This window comes from Tamandua tetradactyla, chromosome 2 (assembly GCF_023851605.1).
Source record: "Tamandua tetradactyla isolate mTamTet1 chromosome 2, mTamTet1.pri, whole genome shotgun sequence".
NCBI lineage: Eukaryota > Metazoa > Chordata > Mammalia > Pilosa > Myrmecophagidae > Tamandua > Tamandua tetradactyla.
Window position 1 is genome coordinate 50,981,446 of NC_135328.1, and position 19,584 is coordinate 51,001,029.

General features: G+C 49.0%; 1 protein-coding gene across 3 annotated transcripts; it reads right to left on the reverse strand.

The window, feature by feature from the left end:
* Positions 1-386: 386 nt before the first annotated feature.
* On the reverse strand, positions 387-19,426 carry CIZ1 (CDKN1A interacting zinc finger protein 1). Of its 3 annotated transcripts, none has more exons than XM_077145983.1 (17): positions 19,270-19,426; positions 18,895-19,010; positions 17,249-17,320; positions 15,185-15,414; positions 12,983-13,061; positions 12,653-12,761; positions 11,835-12,171; positions 11,531-11,750; positions 11,173-11,294; positions 10,362-10,559; positions 9,547-9,671; positions 4,007-4,094; positions 3,436-3,549; positions 3,086-3,235; positions 1,409-1,478; positions 1,080-1,201; positions 387-724 (listed from the first exon to the last, which is right to left on the reverse strand). In XM_077145983.1, exons 1-17 carry the CDS (start codon positions 19,419-19,421, stop codon positions 509-511), a joined length of 2,520 nt encoding a protein of 839 aa, XP_077002098.1. In that variant the 5' UTR covers positions 19,422-19,426; the 3' UTR covers positions 387-508. The 3 variants fall into 3 exon arrangements, with proteins under 3 accessions (XP_077002098.1, XP_077002099.1, XP_077002096.1); XM_077145984.1 differs by having other exon boundaries at positions 11,257-11,294; positions 12,983-13,076; XM_077145981.1 differs by having other exon boundaries at positions 12,983-13,076.
* Positions 19,427-19,584: the final 158 nt, after the last annotated feature.

Sequence of the window (19,584 nt, forward strand, 5' to 3'; positions counted from 1 at the left end):
GGATCCAGCTGGGAGACAGGCCAGCACAGGGGCCCCAGGGTGGAATTCTGACCAGCTACGTGACCTTAAGCAAATCCCTTGACCTTGCTAAGCCTCAGTTTCTTCATCTATGAATTGGGGATAACAAGACTCACTTAAGGTCACTGTGAAAATTAAATGAGATTTTACTTGAAAGCACTTTCCCAGCCCTGAGTGTGAAGAAAAATGAGGCAAGCTCAGAAAGGTGAGGCGCCCTTGTGATCCCAGAATCCTGGGTCTCAGGGAGCCTGTCTTCAGCCTTCCAGACCTGCCAGCACCCGGCCCAGGGAGACTAGACACTGGATGAGAGCTGGCTAGGATGGCCCCCTTCACCCCTTCCACACAGACAGAACTGCAGGTAGGGAATGCACAGCCAAATTACCTTCTTTTATTGGATTTTGAGTAAAAACACCAACTATGTCAGAGTTTCTAATGCAGACACCTGAAAAAGTATTAGTGGATCTTGACCCAGACGTGCTGGGTCCCCCTATCAGGTTTTGAGGCGGGGAGAGCGTCGGGGTGGTGGGGGCTGGGGGGACTGCGCCATCACCTTGCTGGGGGTCTTGGCTGTGTCCTGGGTGCTGGACTGGGAGGGTGGGCGGCCACCGGAGGTGAACAGGGCAGTCAAGGCGTTGCGGGCGTTGATGGCACACCGTCGGCTCACAGGCCGGGCGGTGGGGCTGGGGTTCTTGGCTGCCTTATATTTCTAGACAGAGAAGGTGCAGGTGAGGTCATCACTTCCTCCCCACTGGTGGGTTCCTGGCTGACAGCTGCTTTGCAGCGTTGGACATGCTGTGTGACCCTGTGTAATGTACTCAGATTCTCTGGGTCAGGGCTTTAGCGCGAACAGCCTGGCCCCTCAGCAACCCCCAGAGCAGTAACACAGAGCCCAGTTCCACCCCAGCTCGGACCCCATTCATGGGAAGGGCTTCCGTGTTTTGCGGGGCATCCAGTGGCTGAGGCCAAGCACATAAGGGAGATAGCCACTGGCCATTCCCATTAACTTGGACAGTATCTCAGCCCCCAGGAAGGGAAGGGTGGGGCAGGGATGCCCAGCTCACCTGCAGGTTCTCAAAGTGGGCCAAGGACTTGCAGTGGGAGAGCTGCACCCCCGAGTTGCTGTGGTAGAACTTGTGGCAGATGCGGCAGACATACCCCATCACGGGCACCAGGTAGTCCACACCTATGGGATGGCAGGGTCTGCAGGCTCATCCCCCCATGCCAGCCAGGTATCCCACCTTCTAGGGGTCCATCTGGTCCCAGAAACTCCAGATGGGAGCAGAAGAGAAGAGAACATGGGATCGGCTACCTGACAGGGTCTAGCGGGTTGTTTGGAGGCTGGGCGCACAGACCATGGCTCCCACAGGTGGGGTCAGGGCTGGGATCTTACCGTATGCAGTGTTGGGGCTGTAGGTCTCTGAGCCTTTCCACTCTTCTATGGATATATCTCTGGACCTCACCTGGGAACATGCAAACGTGGGCCTCGGATCTGGCTTTCCCCCAGACCCCTCCCAAACACAGGTGAGAGGACCTGGATCCCACCTATGTTTTCAAACATACCTGCCCGTTGATTTCCAAGCAGGTGTGGATGGGACTCTGAGCCTTTGCCCATGCTGATCCTGCTTCCCATAGTGCCCTTCTCAATCCTCAATCTGTACCTTCTAGACTTCGTCAGTCCCCTCCTCCAGGAAGTCCTCCTGCTCCCACAGTGGCCAGGATCCATGCCATGTGTGCCAAACATGTTATGCAAATAATCTCACTGAATCCTTATAACAACCCTCTATGGTGATACACATTTTATAGAAGAGGAAACTGAAGCTCAGGGATGTAAACTCACTTGCCTAGGGTCTTACAGCTACTTTATGGAAAAGCCAATACGTAAACCCTGCTGCGCTCCAAGCCAGAATTCACACTCTTAACTATGAGCCCTCTGCCAACTCCCTGAGCTCCTACCTGATGCTGTAGTGGCCTTAGTCTTAGAGGGCTGGGTTTCAGGTGGTCAAGGACCACTCGTCTCACCTGCATGAACATGAGCCACTTCCAGATGAGGCAATGTGACTCCAGCCACGTCAGCCCCACCATGCCTAGCAATGCCCTACAGAACTTATCGACACAAACAAATGTGACTTCTAAGAATGTCAGCTACTCCTATTTGTTGAACCCTTCCTAGGGCCAGGTCTTGGGCTGCAGCTTTTCCTTGCTGCCTGAGTTGGTACTGTTAACTTCTGAACAGAGGAAACAGGCTCAGAGAGGCCAAATACCTTGCCTGAGTCACACTGCAGCTGAGTAGCAAAGCTGGGCCTCACCCCTAACCTCCTAAGGCTGGAGGCCACTCTTGCAACCCTCTATTACAGCCCACAACATTCTCCCTTCAGCTGCTCATAGCCCATGAGCAGCCCCAGTTGGCCCCTCACTACCCTAGACTGCAACTGGGCTGAGCTCCATAATGGTGGGGGCCAGACCTTGGGTCTTCCTGTGTCCCTGGTGTCCAGCGCCAGGGCCTTGCCAAAGACAAGTGTTCTGGAGACATATTAAATTGAAGTGAATCCAAGCTCCTCCAATTCCTCATTCATGGGAGGCAACAGAGTTGGGGCATTAAAAGCCTGGGCCTCCGGGGTCTTACTTCCTGAAGGCCAATTCAATGAGATTCTGCCAGGAAAGTCGTAGTACATGCCTGGCATACAGTAAGTGCCCAGAAAGTGCCAGCTGCTATCGTCATGCTCGTCATCATTACCGTCTTCTCCTATGTGCACCACATAGTTCCCCACCTCCTTACCTTTGTTTATGCTGTTTTCTTAGCCTAAGGGGCCTTTTTCCTTCTTCAGGACTAGTCAAAATTTTAGCCAAGCTTGAAGGTCCTTGCAAATTTCACCTGCCCATTCTATAGTTATCATGATGTATATTTACATTTGAAAACATAGGTGAGCTCTTATGTACAGTCCTATGTAATATGTTCATAATAAAAAGATTGAGACATGTGTTTAGATGCCAGCCTGTCCTGAGGGATGGGGTCCCTCCTGGGCTGGTAGCATAGCCTCCAGCTTGCCTCTCCCCAACTCCCAGGTACCTGCTTGCAGAATTCCTCCTCCACCTCGATCTCTTCTTCATCCTCCTCCTCCTCCTCCTCCTCTTCATCACCTTCAAAGCAACCCACGGCATCCACTGTGATGAAGTGGTCCTCGTCTTGGCCAGCTATCTCTTTCTCAAGCATCTTCATCTGTCCAAGGAAGTGGGCAACAGGCCAGGTCAGCTCTGGGCAGCCAAGGAGCCACACCCTGCCTACCCCACACCCCCAAGTGTTCCAATCTCTCCAGCCTATTATGAGATCAGGCTGGGATAAACCCTGAATTGCTGTGTGGCCTTAGTCAAGGCTCTGTACCTCTCTGGGCCTATGTCCTCTGAGGGAGCTGGGGTTACCTCCTTGGCTTTGTCCTTATGCCCCTGGGACTTCACGTGTTCCACAAACTTGCGGGGGGTCTTGAAGTAGCGGCTACAAATAGTGCAGAAGGGACGCAGAGACTGTTTGGCAAGCTGAGGGAAAAAAGGACAGATGAAATAGGTGGGAGGCAGCACCCGCAGCTGCAAGCCCTGTGATGAGCAGCAGACAGCACCCAGAAAGACGTGCCTCTCACCTCCAGGCTTATTAACATCTGTAACAAGCCAAGCTGTGCTCTGCCCCTACACTGGGATGTGGGCAACAGAAAGGCAGGCCAGAGGAGAGGACAAGGGAGAGAGGGCAGCCACCCAAAGGACCCCACAAGCCCCATGGCTGAATGGCAGAGTGAGGTAGTACCTTGCCCCCACTGGACAGATGGGGAAACTGAGGGCTAAAGAAGAAACATGATTGACTTGTCTAGAAACCACACAGTGGCCATACAGAGACAAAGACCTACATGTACTTCCACTTCCAATCTGGGCTCCCTCCCTCCCCAGCCCTTGTCCCCAGAAAGACAAAGCATGTGCCTTCCCAGCCAGCAGCCCTTCCTACCTTGTGGTCCTGTGTCCTGCGGTGTTGGATCAGGTCCCCCATGTAGTAGACCTGGCAGGTGTTGCACCATCGCCTTGGTGGAGGCTCTCTGAAGAATGACAGTAAAAAATGACATAGCATGATACTGTGTTCTTGTAAAGAAAGCAGCTTTCCCAGGTTATTCCATAAATGCAATTCCAGTTTAAGTCTCAACAGGATCTTTTCTAGAAAGTTAACAGAATGGTTCTGAAGTTCCTCTAGGTGAATACCTAGTCAAGAATGACCAAAGTTTGGCTGTGGTATATACATACGATGGAATATTATGCAGTTTTAAGACAAGATAAACTTATGAAGCATGTAATAACATGGATGGACCTAGAGAACATTATGCTGAGTGAGTCTAGCCAAAAACTAAAAGACAAATACTGTATGGTCCCAATGATGTGAATCGACACTCGAGAATAAACTTGGAATATGTCATTGGTAACAGAGACCATCAGGAGTTAGAAACAGGGTAAGATAATGGGTAATTGGAGCTGAAGGGATACAGACTGTGCAGCAGGACTAGATACAAAAACTCTAAAATGGACAACACAATAATACGTAATTGTAAAGTAATCATGTTAAAACACTGAATGAAGCTGCATCTGAGCTATAGGTTTTTTTTTTTGTTGTTGTTGTTGTTGTTTTGTTTTTTGTTTGTTTTTGTCTGTCTGGTTGGTTTTTTTTTGTTTTTACTATTATTATTACTTTTATTTTTTTCTCTATATTAACATTCTATATCTTTTTCTGTTGTGTTGCTAGTTCTTCTAAACTGATGCAAATGTACTAAGAAACGATGATCATGCATCTATGTGATGATGTTAAGAATTACTGATTGCATATGTAGAATGGTATGATTTCTAAATGTTGGGTTAATTTCTTTTTTTCTTTTTTCCATTAATTAATAAAAATAAATAAATAAATAAATAAATAAAAAAGAATAACCAAAGTTTGGGGGAAAATAAAATAGATTTAGAAGCATTTGGGATACCAGCCATTAAAATGAAAATAATAAGCTACTGTAATCAAAACTGGGTAGCATGCTGTACATTCTGACAGTGTATCAATGGGACAGAATAGAAAGTTCCCAACAGGTTTAAATACTGATAAGAATATAGCTGCTGATAAATTGGTGCTGAAAAATATAGATTGTCCAATAAATTATGTTGGGACAATTATTGTACACTTAGAGAAAGTATTTGTTCCCACTTCATACTTAAAAATTCTAACTGGACTAGAGATTCAGGTTGAAAAATAAAAAACATTTTTTAAAAGGGGCAAGGGGAAAAAAATAAAAATAAAAAAATAAAAGTAAAAAATAAAAGGGGCAAGGGTAGGTATTTATACAATTTTTAGTAAGGAAGATCTTTCTAAATTTAACACCAGAGTCAGAAATCATAAAGGACAAACTGATAAATCTAATTACAATAAAATTAAAATTTCTACATACTGTAAAATGTCACAAAGAAAAGTAAAAAGAAACAAATGTCAAAAATAAGGTCTGTTGCTTTGTGGAAGCACTGTGTCCTTTATGTGGCCGCTTGCCAAATAAACAAAAAAAACCACATATGAAAACATGTTCCAACTTGGTGAAAATACGGACCCTCTACAAAATACATATGCAATTTTCCATATGTTATAGGGGCTCATGAAGTCCTCAATGTCCATTCACATAGCCCTATTAACCCTTGTTTAGAGACATGGGGAAGCGTTCACATACATTGTGCAGCATGATTCTAATCTTTATTTTTAAAAATACTGCACGTTAAAGGAATGTCATTATTGCAGAGTGCTGAAAAAAAAATACTTGCACGTATATGACAGCATGGATGAGCCTTGAGGACATAATGCTGAGGGAAATAAACCAGACACAAAGGGGATAGACACTGTATGACTTCGCTATTATGACCTTTATAAGTAAACTCAGAGACTTATAATATAGAATATAAGGGATGTAGAGATACACAGAAGCTAGAGATGGGAGAACGTTCCTCATGAAGTTGAACTTGAATGTATGGGAATAGATAGAAGTGACGGTAGTTGATTAGTGGGCAGTTCATAAGTGATATTTCCATAGTGTAGATGAATATGATCGAAGGGCGCTGTATACAGCATGTTTCCCACCAATTAACACTATAAATATGAGTAAGTTCTTGCATGAACTACTTCAAGGGTATGAATCATGAAAAAGTTAGGATGGGCATAGCCCAAATACCCCTAAGATTCGGAGAAGGATCAAAGGAGATGGAGGACTTACAACATAGAAGACAGGACTTAACAAATGAGTGTGACTGCTGAATCATTATATTGATATTTATTTTAATCTCCAATGTCATGGAGCAGCTAGAAGGAAAAACCCACAATTGTGGAATTGTAACCCATACCAAACTCTGAAATCTGTTCTATCACTACTTATTACAATGTACTTTGCTTTATTTGTATATATATTTCACAATAAAAAATATTTTAAAAAAATACTGTGTATGTAAACATAGAAAGGATCCTGGGAGGATCTATGCCAAAATGTAAACAGTGTTTATCTCTAGGCAGTGAGGTTTTGGGCAATTTACATCTTGTGTTTGTGCGTTTTTGTTTTTGTATTTTTGAAATGTTGTTTAATAAACACAGATTATTTTTGTGATCAGAAAAAAATAGTTCTTTTTCTGTTCTGTTTTGCATGGGCATGCTCCTGGAATCGAACCCGGGTCTCTAGCACGGCAGGCGGGAACTCTGCCACTGAGCCACCATTATACCGCCCTCTTTTGTTTTAAATGAAAACAGGCACATGAACCACATAATGAGAGCACCAGGTTTTAGGGACAATCTACAGAACCAGGCTTTACAGCAGCTCACTATGGAGGGTGGTGTTACTGTGGAGTTTTGCTTGTAATATAGCTTTGTAAAGTTTATAGTATCTTATCAGAAAGCACAAGAAATACATTGATGGGATTATGAGGAGAGTGAATGAGGAAAGGACCTAGTATTCCAATGGGTGGGCAGCCCGAAGCATCTTAGAAATGGCCAAAGCAGGTGAAGACTTGGACTATGGAGCCCATTGTCTGGGCTGCAAGAGAATGGGGACGGTTCACCCCCTGGCTGGGCTGGGCCTGGCTCAGTTCTGGGATCTGATATGCCATCCCCACTTCTGGGAACTTTGCCTTCCAAGTGGCTTGTGTGTCCACATAGAGGCAAGCACATGACCCAGGCCTGGTCAGTCAGAACACTTCATCCCTGGCCAGAGGATTGGTTCCAAAATGGGTACATGACCACTGCTGGACCATCAAACATCTTCCCTAGAAACTGTTCTGCTATTGCACACCCAGGTGACTGCCTTTCTTCTGGGGACACTATGCTGGTAGGCTGGGGCTGCGGGTGGCTTTGTGCCCACAGAAAATCTCTCTAGATGTTCTCTCCCAGACATTGACACACAGCTGTATCCCTGACCTTCTCGGTTAAGCCAAAACCACTGACCTTTTTGCTTCAGCTAATGTGAGTTTGGTTTCTGTCACTTGTAACTGCAAAGGACCCATCTGATATCGGAAGACAGTATCGATGTCCGTATGCTGGGCACCAAAGCGGAGCAGTTAGATTGGGATTACAGTTTAGTTTGTTTTACCAACTGTTGTTAAAATTTTAATGCAGCTTGGCACTGACAAATGTGACACTGACTACTGGTGGGGTATCAAGGAGATTACCGGTATGGGGATGTAACTGAGGCTATATGGCCCCAGAAACTCCTATTTATCCTTCAGTTTAATTCTCCATCCATCATCAAGCTCTTTTTGCCCCACACCAACCCCTTCCTGGACCTGTTCCCATGCCGGTAAGCCAGGTCCCACGCTGGGGCCCTAAAGTGCCAATGCCATAGCATTTTCACCATGGATTAGAAGGACCTTCTCTGGCCCCACTAGACTGTGAACCCACCCGGAATCCCCAGGGCCTGCCACAGGATCAGTCCAGAGTTTTGAACCTGTTGGAGGAAGGAAGGACCAGCAACATGTCTGAAGGACTGCTGTGTCTGCATGGCTTCAGGAGGCCAAATCAGAACTCAAGGGGCAAAGTTACCAGGAGGCAGTATGTGGTTGAGTGTGAGAATGGATGTGCCTCCCCTTCAACCCTCTCCCCCAAGCTTGTTACAGCTTGGGCTCCATCCTTCCAGTTTTCTTCCATGTCACAGGTCTGTTTTTACATAATCAAGCTGACGATGCATATGCAATTTTGAATCCTCTTTCAACTAGATATTGCATCATACGTATTTCCACACTATTCTAAATTCCCTGCAATTGTCCTATTTATTGGTTATTCCAAAGTGGACAAGTCTTAACCAAGCTAACCAATCCCCTAGTTCTGGATATTTTAGATTATTTCCAATTATTTTTTTTTATTTTTTACCATCATATTAACCCTGTAAGGAACATCTTTGTGAGTCAAGTCTCTCCTGTGCTAATGATTATTTCACATAAGTATAATTCTGGGGTCAGCAGGCAGGGTAAGTTTAAATCTCAGAAACATACTACAAAGCTACTTAAGGAAGCTGTTCTCAACAGTGAGAACCAGCCAACAGAGACACAAGCTGCCCATGGCAAGAGAGAGAGCTTCCTGTCACCTGAGGTGTACAAGCAGGGCCATTTCTCAGAAGAGTCTTTACTGTCCCTCCATCCTCCCCTGAGGAGCTTCAGGCTATGACCCTCTGTAAATTCTCACTGCTGAGTCCCTGCCACCAATTCGAGGGCCTGCCCAGACCAAAGATGGGTTTGATTTGGGCCTCCATAAAATTTGTTTTGTTTTAATTCTCAACTAGTGTTAACATTTTGAAATTGGAAGATTTCACATACAAATCTGGATTTCTGGATTCTCCTGAAAAAACTAGGAGATAAGGAGTTGAGGGGCAGCTGTCCGATGACACAAAGTCACTGCCTCCAAGGTAGCCTGAGTCAACCCCTACTTTTCACACTGATGACACCTCCCAGCCCCTGCAGGCCTCTGACTGCCCACAGGGTCATGAACAGTCCTCCGACTTTTCACTAAGCCCTTTCACCCCAAGAAGTAGCCCCAGACCCCAGGAGGGCTGACATTTCTGATCGGTCAAGCCCCTATGACAATGGAGTGGTAAAGATGAAAGGAAGTTCTCAACTCTGGAAACGGGACAACCTGGTCCTCACTATCATGCCCCCATGGCTGGGGTCAGCACATACGCCAGGGGAGCAGGGGACTGTGCCATGCTCCACCTCCCTCCCACGGGAATGTTCACACTGTTCCTACCCGGGTGAGACCTTAAGAGGCTAGTTCATGGATTTCTATACCACTTCACACGCTTCACCATTTTACAGATGGGGAAAACTGAGGTCCAAGGTCACAGTTAGTGGTGTGAAGAGGCCTCTGGGGGAGGGCATTGCTTAGCCAGAAGGCAGACCGTGTAGATTAGATGGTAGATTCAGGTCCTCTCTAGAGATCGCAGCCTTGCCTGGCCCGTGAGACTGCCCACCCCCCAGCACTGGGCCCCAAGGGCTCCCACTCACTCCTGCTCTCTCTCCAGGACATCCCGGGGAACAGGCAGCAGGGACAGCAGGCAGGCTTGGCTCATGTGCTGGATCTCCCCAAGCCGCTTCTGGTGCTGGGCCCCCGACATGTGATCCTGGAACTCCTGCAGCAGGAGGGAACGAGGGATGGGCATGAGGCGTGAGCCCCATGGGGCCCAGGGAGGGGTGCTCCGGCCTCACTTCACGGCCACCCTGCCCTCCCTGTGAGGCCATTTCTCACAACAGCTCTGTGTGGGCCAGAGCAGGGATGGACACTGAGGTGCAGAGTGGCCACACACCAGCCAGCGCTTCTGTCCCTCCTGGGAAGAAGCAGGCTGTGTGGAGTGAAGACGCTGTGAGCACCCCAAAGCCAAAGGGCAGTCTGATTAGCTCCCAGGTCTCTGCTTGGGCCAGACACGGAGTGACAGGAGAAACAGTAGCAACAGTAGTAATTATACGAACATTATGTCGTTATTAATGCCACACGTGAGCACTCTGGGATGGATCTGAGGCTCAAGAATTCAATGTCAAGTCCCTGAATAGTCAGAACCACCCAGAGAGGTGGGTTCTAAATGTATCTTCAGCTGCCCATGAGGAAACAGAGGCAGAGAGGGGTGGAATTCACTTTGGAATCCAGCTGGTCAGGGGCACAGCTGGATTTAAACTAGGTCTGCCTCACTCCCATAACCTAGTTCTAGACTGGTCAGGAAATGTTTTCTGAGCAAATAGCTGCCAAGGTGGGGCTCAAGGGGCCCAATGTGGTGTCTCAGGCAGCCCACACAGACCCACCCCCCTGGGGCCCAGGTCTGTGCTACCTGCTGGCTGGAGCAGTTGGCCTTGCAGATGTAGCAGAAGAATTGGAGGGTCTGCTTGGAGGGTGTGCTGGCAGCAGTGGGGGTGGTGGAGGTGAAGTCACCAGGACGGGGCCCGGATGTCAAGGGAACAGTGCTGAAGGCCCGGCTGTCACTGCTCTGCAGGATGGTGACCTTCAGGGAGCCCCCGGCACCCCACATCTGCACCAAGAGCAGAAACAGAGCTACCACCAGCTGTGTGCTCACAGTGGCCCAGCCACAGCACTGACAAGCTTTGTCACATCAGAGCCTCCTGACAGTCTACTTTACAGGTGGGGAAACTGAGACTCTGAACCTCAGTTAGGTGACTTGTCCAAGATCGCACAGCTAGGAAGTGCTACACTCAAGATTCAAATTCAGGTCTGCCTGACTGTACAGGGTCAAGGTCCAACACACCCTGCACTCACATGACAGACAGGGCAACTGAGACCCAAGGTAAGGAATGGGTTTATCCATGATTGCACTACAGGGCAGAGTGGGACTCATGCTTCCCACTCTGTGCTCTCCAACAACAGCATTGTTAGGGAACTGGGGGCTCTACTTTTGGGATGAGAAGACTGGAAGGGGGCTCTTGTTATCAAAGTGCCTACAGGTTTTCAGAGCAAAGGCATGTGAAGGCAACACAACAGCAGGACAATCTCGTGTGGACAAATCACTGTCAAATCCAGTCTGGTCTGCCCGAGCACTCAGGTCTGTGGCAAAAAAACAAACAAACAAAAAAAACCGCAGCCATCCCACTGCAGGGCCTCAAGCTACCACATTTACATCTACCCACCCCCAGCATCTCTCTAGCTCTTCGGTCACATTCTCCCACATCCAGGCCGCTGGCTAATTCCTCCTGGCTCTCTTCCTCGCTGACCTGGGTTCCCACAGCCTCCAGCAAGGTCTTTTCCAGGCCTGAAAGGACAAGATGTGCTCTGTTTCCCAGAATCCATCTCCTACCCTGGACCCAGGGAGCTGGCCATAGCCAGGACTTTGAAGCCTCCGGTGTGAATGGCCAGACCCTGGTTCCAGACCCAGCCCTTGGCCCCAGGCAGCACCCAGTCAGGGTTGGAAAATGCCAGGGGAGAGGTGAAGGATCCATGCAGAGCCGTCCCATCACCACGGACAGCTGGGAGTCAAGACTCACTTACCTCTTCCAGCTTCTTCCGTATCAGGCAGCTTCTCCAGCACTGTGGCACGAGCCAGAACCAGTGCCTGCTCTGGTGCTTGCTCTGGTGCTGGAACTGACACCTGTGGCTGGGCCTGAGGCTGCCCCTGGGTCTGCTCTGGGGGCTGCACTGGTGGTTGCTCCTGTAGCTGCTCCAGTGGCTGGACCCTTGTCTGTACTTGTGTCTGCAGCTGGGTCTGTACCTGTGGATATGTCTGTGTCTGTGTCTGCCTCTGTGGCTGTGATTGGGTCTGCTTTGGGGGCTGTGAATATGCTTATGGCTGCACCTGCTTTTGTGGCTCTGCCTCCTTCTGCAGCTGTGGCTGTCTCTGCACCTGCTTCTGCTGAGGCACTAAGTGCTCTGGATAGGTCTGTGTCTGTGCCTGCTTCTGAAGCTTTGGTTGTGCCTGGGTATCCGTTGGTGGCATCTGTGGCTGTGTCTGTGGCTGCACCTGGGCCTGGATCTGCAGAACCCGTGGCTGGAAGCGTGGCAGCACTTGGGCTTCCGGTGGCTCAGGAAGGAGTTCAGGAGTCTGTGTCTGCTTCGGTACTGTCATCCGGGCCTGTGGCTGGACATTTGCCTGCAGCTGCCCTGGGGGCCCCTTTTCTGTGGGCTCCTCTGAGCTAACAGGGATCAAGAAAGATGAAATTCATGTTTTCCCAGAGGCTCCAGGGGCCTCCCAAGAAAGGCCAAGACTCAGGCTGCAATCCTAGCTCTACCACTAATAAGCAGAGGATTTGGATATACTCTACTACTCTTGCCTCAATTTCATATAAATCACTTGGAGGGAAAAGCTTCTAACCCCCACAAAGCTCACCCTCTCAGCCACTCTGTGAGGTCCCAGATATACATCCTCACCCTGTCTACCTGGCCACCCAGCCTTGCCTCCAGGTGGGGCTCATTCACACTGGAGAACACCGGAGTCTGGCCTGGGGCACTCCCAGGTAAGGTGCAGAATTAGGTTTGACCTTCCTCCAAGCCAGAGGCCCTTTCCTTGTTCCAGCTCCCCTGAAGGGTCCTGGCCCCCTAGCCATGCCCTCCTCCTGCCTTTGCAGGAGAGAGTACAGGGCTCCTGAGACTCTGCAGATTTTCAGCAACAGTTACCTCCTCAACCTCTTGGCTGGTGGCTCTGATGCCTCATGAGTCTCAGGCTCTGGTGCTAGGGTGTGCTTCTCCTTAGCAATACCATCTGAGCAGTTGGGAGACCCTTGGCCTGGAATGGAGGGCAAGTGGGTGACCACAGAGACAGAATAGAACATGTATGAGCTCCAGGAGATGGGGCCTGCGTTTGCCCGCCCCCCATCCCTTCCCTGACCCAGAGTCAGGGATGGCTCATCTCCCTGCCCCTCGACTTGCCTCCATTACCCCGCCAACCTTGCACCCACATGCCCAACCTGTGTCCCCTCTGAGAGGCCAGCAGCCTCCCTCTCTCACCTTCTGGTGTGTTGGTTCTGGGTTCTGTGGCTTCCTCAGACCCCTCGGGGGGGTCTGACTTGTCTTCCACAGGCATTGTCTGAGAAAAAGAATCCTGCTTCCTTTCAGAAACCATTTCTGACATCCACAACCCACTCTTGCAAATAGCCCTTGCCCAGCAGCAGATGTAACAGTTCCCCCGGGGATGAGGTTGGCCCCGGGACCTCGGGTCATCCTGCCCATAGCTGCTTTGCAGAGGATCCTAAACACCTCAGGAACAGGGGAGTCCACCTGGCTGCTAAATAACTTTATATTTACTGATAACATATACATAAATAAACACAGGTTTGGGGGACCCAAAACCTGCTCCTGGCCCATAGTTTTGTTGCCTCGGACTTTCCCATCCCCTTCTTCACAAAGCAGCCACAGGGATCTTTCTAAGCTGCAAACCTGATCCTATCTCTCTCTGGCTTAAAGCCTTCCCAGGCTTCCTACCGCCATGCAGTACTCCTTTCCCCCTGTCAAGCCCCCGGCACCATCTGGCCTCTGCTGTCGCTCAGGCCTTATCTCCCTCCACTCTCCTCCTCACCCACTTTGCTCCGCCCACACTGGCCCTCTCTCTGGTCCTCGGATACTCCAGGCCTCTTCCTTCCCCCCCAGGCCTTCCCCCAGTCTCGAAAAAAGACTCTTGCAGGAAGCCCTCCTGACTCCAGGCTAGATCCAGACCTACAAGGTCCCCAGAGCCCAGGCTTCTCCTGTACAGCATTTTTCACAGCCTTAATTAATTATTAGAGCACCATTTGCATTATCCCACCCCTCCCCCAGCCCAAGACTTCCAGAAGGGCCAGACTAGATGTATCATCTTCACCACCAAATCCCCTGAACCTCCACCAGGGGCTTAGAGGTGTTTGTTAAATGAATGCATGACTCCGGCTGGCTCCAGGGCACCCCAGAAAGCCTTAGGAGCCCACCTACAGTCTCCATCCCTCCTGCCAAATCCAGGAGCACTGAGTGGAGAGCAGAAATCTGTGCACCAGGTCAGGGCTCCACAGCCTTCAGAAACTACCCAGGTGCCACACAACACAGGCCCTGACAGGTGAGTCTGGCCTCTGGTTCAGCCTCGACAGCTGTGTGGGTCAGGGCAAACCCCCACTCCACTCTCTGAGCCACAGTTTTCTCTTATGTAAAATGGGGGTGTAAAAGAGGTGGGCATCAGACACTCTTCAAAGGACCACCATGCTATGACAGTGTCCTACTGGAAGGGCAGGGTCCCCTCTCTGGAGGGAATGCCTCACCTCCAGGTGGGGTGACCCCAGGGCAGTCAGGAAAGGGGGGTGCTGCCCCCAGTCCCGGCAGCTCACTCAGGAGCATGGTATGTTTGAGGAGCGCTGGGAATTCAGAGATGGGAGGGTCTCGAGGGAGTTTATTCCCTTTGCAAGTCTCTGAATCTTTCTGCCCATCAGGGACAGGCTCATTTCAGGGCCTCTGACGCGGCAAACACCAGCTCATTCCTGTTTAACAAAGAGCCAGAGGGCCAGGGCTCAGAACTCTACACTGGCAACAGTGTACAGTTTAGGATTTTATAACACTGTTCTAGCCCAGTTGCATTTCTCTTACTTCCATGTATGGTAAGTCATACTAGTTTTGGCATTGCAGGTACTGATATAACATTCCCTTTTTAAATAAATGTAACTGAAAAGAACCGAGTCCATTTAAAGCTGTTACTTCATACAGTAGCCTGCTGGCCACAAGTGGCTTCTGAGCACTTGAGAAGTGGTTAGTCCAAACTGAGATATGCTGTAGGTATACACTACCCACCACATTTTAGGATTTAGTACCCACCCCCACCAAAAAAACAAAGGTAAACTACCTCATTAAGTTTTTATATTGATTACATGTTTTTAAAATATATTGGGTTGCATATAATATTCTAGAACAATAATTTTACATTATATACATGGCTCATAGTATATGCTGAGTTAGAGAGAAATATTAAGTAAATGATTGGTGGTATTTAGACATGGCAACTATCACATTAGGGGTACAGGAATGTTTGAAGTTTGAGAAACACTAGATAAATCTAACCCCTTGCCCCCGTCACTTAACAGGTGAGGAAGCTGCAGCCCAAAGGAGTGGGACCTGCCCAGGGTGAGCAGAGTGGGTGGAGCTGGGGCTGGTACACACGTCGCCCCTCCCCACCTGTTTCACCCACTCTCCACTCACCTTGCGGTTGGGGATGGTGGAGGAGGGGGTTCGGGCCTGTTTCTGGGGGGTCCGCCCTGAGAGGTTGAGCTGGGAGGTATTTATGGGGACCCCAACAGGAGGAGGGCCCAGCAGGGACTGGCGCGTGGCCTGGGGAAAGAACTGCTGTAGATTTGGGGTGGCCAACTGGGGGGGTGTGAGGCTGGGGGCTATCAGGTTCGGGGTTGCCAGGCCGTAGCCACGGAGGTTACCTGTGGGCAAGAAGAGCGGAGAAGAAGGATTACAATTGTGCTTGGGTGGTAGAGGCTAGGGTCAGGGGTCAGCCCCTCAAAGCACCATGGGAACATCACAGACAGCTTCAAAGGGGACCCTTCCCTTCCCAAGAGCAGCCAGAGGGAAGAGATGCAAGCCAAAGGGTCAGGCCCACCTTGGGCACTGGTGGTGGAGGAGGCGTTAGGGGCTGTTTTTTAACTCCAGTTGGGGAGAAGCAGGGACACTGCCTTCGCACAGGTGCCTCCCTGGTCGGTAGCCTGAGCACCTCACCAACTCTGCTCACCCTCAGGCATGCATTAGGGTTCATGAAAGACCTCATGCAAGGCCCATGGGGAAAAACAGCAAAGTGGCTAGTCCCTGGAATAATAAGATAGCCCCTCCCCCTGACTCCCACCAGCTCCCCTTCATCAAAGGCCTACTATGAGCTAGGCACTTTCTATATACATCATTCACTCCACCCAGCAGTCTGCGGCAGTATTCTCTCTTCTCTCTACTTTACTGATGCAAAGATAGACAGAAAGTGGAGGAGTAGCTTACTCCAGGTCTGTGAGGGGCACCACCATCCTCCTGCTAGCCTCAGCCAGGATTCCAGGGGTCCTCCTGATTTTACTTTTCCTCCTGCCCCTGTCCAAGCCATCCCCAAATCCTATCAATTCTATCCCCTACACCTCTGCCTAGTCTGGCTTCCCCTTTCCATTCTCATTCCCACCCCTACCCTCATTTCTAAAGTCACTTCACCCCTTGCCTGAATTTCAGCCACAGTCTTTGCACAGGTTAGTAGTGTTCAGTGATCTTTCTAAAACCATATTCTGGCCCTATTCCTTTCCCTGTCTAAACCCGTCCATGGCTTCCTGCTGTTCAGGAATGAAGCCCACTACTCACCATGCAAGATTTAGCCCTGTCCACCATCCTGACCACTTTTCCTGCCATTCTTCCCTCATATGCCTTCATTATACTCCAGCCATGTGCACTCCTCAAACATGCCTGGCTTCCTCGTGCCTCTGTGCCCTTGCACATGCTGTTCCCTCTGCCTGGATCGTTCTGCCTCTGCTAACTCCTAGTCATTGTTCAGACCTCCCTAGAGATGTATCTCCTCCAGGAGACCTTTCCAGACCTCCCACATGTCCCCACAGGTCCCAGCTTCCCTGTCCTAAGATCAGCCACACAATCTCCTTGTCTGTCTCCCACTTCCAACTTCCCAACCACACTGGGAGCTCCTCTAAAGGACGGGTACCTCATTCAACCCTATTCCACACCTCAGGGGAGACTCAGTGCTCGAGAAGAGTTTGGAGAATAAAAATTGGTCCAAACCCTTGCCCAGATGCACTGAAGTGCCTCATGGTGTTGGGACAGAAAACACAGAAGTTAAAGGCATGGGGCAGTTCTGAGGTGAGAGCTGTGACCTTGGGCAAATCAGTGTCCCCTTCCAAGCCTCAATTTTCTCATCTGTAAAATGGGGATAATAATAGTGCTTGCCTCACAATGTTCTCTGAGGATTCATGAGACATATGAGCATGATACACAGTAAGTGCTCATTAAACATTAACTTAAAATAAATACATATACATAAATGTGCAGAGAGAGAGCCAACCAGCTATTGAAAACAGACAAAAGATGGAACATCCTAATAGAAAAATGGACAAAGGACATGGACAAGTCACAGAAAGAAATACCAATGTTTAACAAATAAACAAAATGTTCAACTAGCACTCAAAGAAATGTAAATTAAAATGTTAATGATCTAGCTTTGTTTGCCAACCAAATTAGTAAATTAAATACATATATATATATATTTTAAAAAGCATATAATACCCAAAGTTGCCGTGGGCATGGTGAGACCGGTACTGTCAAACGTGGCTGGTGGCATTGCAAACTGGTCCAGTCCTTTGGAAAAGCAATTTGGTAGTATTTATCAAGAGCCATAACACATCCACCCCCCCCACCCAGCCATCCTACTTTTGGGAATCTATTCTAAGAAAATAATCTCAAACATAGGGAAATATACCCATCCCCGTGTTATTCAAAACAGCAAATTTTAAAAAATAAAATAAAAAGGAAACAGCTCAACTGTCCAATAAGAGGAAAAGGTTTGGGTAAGAAAGAGTGTATCCGCCCAACGGAGTATTAAACAACTACTAAAAATAATCTTTACAGAGACTCTAAAATCATATGGTAAATGGTCATGCCATTATAATTCCCATTATCAGTGGGAAAGAAACAAGGTGTGGTCTTTCACTTATAGTATGACCACAAGCAAATTTGTGCCTAGAAAAAAAATGGGAAGAAATACCCTAAAACATTGACCCATGTTTTTTTCTTCGGGAGTTGAATGAGTACAGATGACGGTTTTGGGTTTTCCTATCACTTTTGATTATATTTTTTCACTTTTCGTTGAAGAGCATGGCTTTTTAAATGGGGAAAGAAAAGAGGGAAGTACATATGTATAATATGCATACATTGTGGGTCTCTGTGTATATTTTTTTCTTCACCCATCCATCTATCATTTCTGAGTCAACTTCCAGGGCCATCCACAACCAAGTGGCCCTGGCAGAACTGGAGATTGATGAGCTCTTCTGACCTGGCTGCTTACTCTGCTGGGAGGCAGGACAGTTTCAGTGACTAAGGACACAGCTCTGCAATCATACCCGGGCTCTCCCCCCACTCAATATGCACTCCCTGTATGACCTTGGGCACATGACCCCTGAATGGGCCTTGGTTTTTTCAGCAATAAAACAGGGATCATAGTTGTATCTCCCTCTAGAGTTGTCAGCAGAACCAATGAGTTGAGCTTATAACAATCTCAGCATAGTGCCCAGCCTGGAGGGAGTGCACAGCAAGCCACAGCTACAATAAACTGTTAAAAGGTCTATGGGAAGGGCTGTGGTCTGAAGATGGGCTGGCCCCAGGTCATTGCACATCTGAATATTCCTGCAGGGATTGAGGTATCATGAGCAGTATCTAGAAAAGAAAAGCTAAGAGGCTGTCCTCCACATGGGGAAACTGAGGCAAGGGCACAGGCTAGAGGAGACATACACCCAAAGTACAGGGTTCAGGAGGCCCAGGTCCTGATCTACCTCAGCCCCTGCTGGTGCTGTGTAACCAAGGGCAAATGACTTTCCCTCTCTGGGTCTCAGCTTCCTCATCTGTCAAATGGAATGCAGAGAAGAGTGGACAATACCTACCTTTCCATCATCAGCTCATCTAATCTGAATGTGAGTGAAGGGCACTGAGTACTGTCCAAAGAGCCAGCACCATGGTCAGGGGCATGTTTCTGTAATCAGACCCACCTGTACTCAGCTGAACAACTTAGGAATTCTCACCTGCTGGAGCCTCCATGGAAACTAAGAAACTGAGAATAGTTCCTCTCAGGATTGCTATGGGGATTGATGAGATTTTGCACAACGGGGCTGCAGGGGAGTTAGTTACCACTAAAATGGAGAAGGATTCTATAGTCATACCTTGCAACTGCTGCAAAAGCGAAGCTCTCTGTAGCACAGAGCCATTGAGGAGAGACGCTGAGTTGGTGCCCTGGAGATTCAGAAGCTGCTGCTGTGGCTGCTGCTGGGAGAGCCCCCTGTGTGTCAGGAGTAGGTGTTGGAGGGCTGTTGAGCAGGTCAGACCTCTTTTTCCCTGAAGCCCCTCGCCTCCTTTCTCTGACCCCCAATACAACAGATAAAGGATGCCCCCAGGGTTAGTAATTGATGATATCCCCCTCCCCCAGGCCTCAGCTGAGACAGAGATGTCCCTAGGAAAAGGACCAGGGTGGGGGGTATGTAAGACGTGGGCCTGAGTGGCAGGACTGGGACTGTCTAAGCCCCCAAAGGAGAGCTCACCGGCTGATGGCCATGGGCAGTGAAGCCTGTGGTGGAGACTGCTGGAGCAGCTGCTGCAGCAGTTGCTGCAATTGCTGCTGCTGCTGCAACTGCTGCTGCTGTAATTGTTGTTGCTGGAACTGCTGAAGCTGCTGCTGTTGTTGGTTGTACATAGTGGCTGGGGCACAGAGAGGGATAAGGCTGGGTCCCTGCCATAGGTCAGTCTAACTCCCCGCCCGATCACCTCAACCCACCCCAATCCATGGCTCTCAAATACGGCCTGAGCCTCACAGCTACACTCCCTAGTCCCATTAAGAACATGTCACATTCACACCC

Excerpts from the sequence above, each read along its gene's own strand:
- CIZ1 (XM_077145981.1), bottom strand. The coding sequence starts at position 19,421 with ATGTACAACCAACAACAGCAGCAGCTTCAGCAGTTCCAGCAACAACAA. Across the intron at positions 17,321-18,894 it reads GCTTTTGCAGCAGTTGCAAG|GACTGGACCAGTTTGCAATG; the intron begins GTATGACTATAG and ends GCTTTTCCAAAG. Across the intron at positions 1,479-3,085 it reads AGGAGGAATTCTGCAAGCAG|GTGAGGTCCAGAGATATATC; the intron begins GTACCTGGGAGT and ends GCATGTTCCCAG.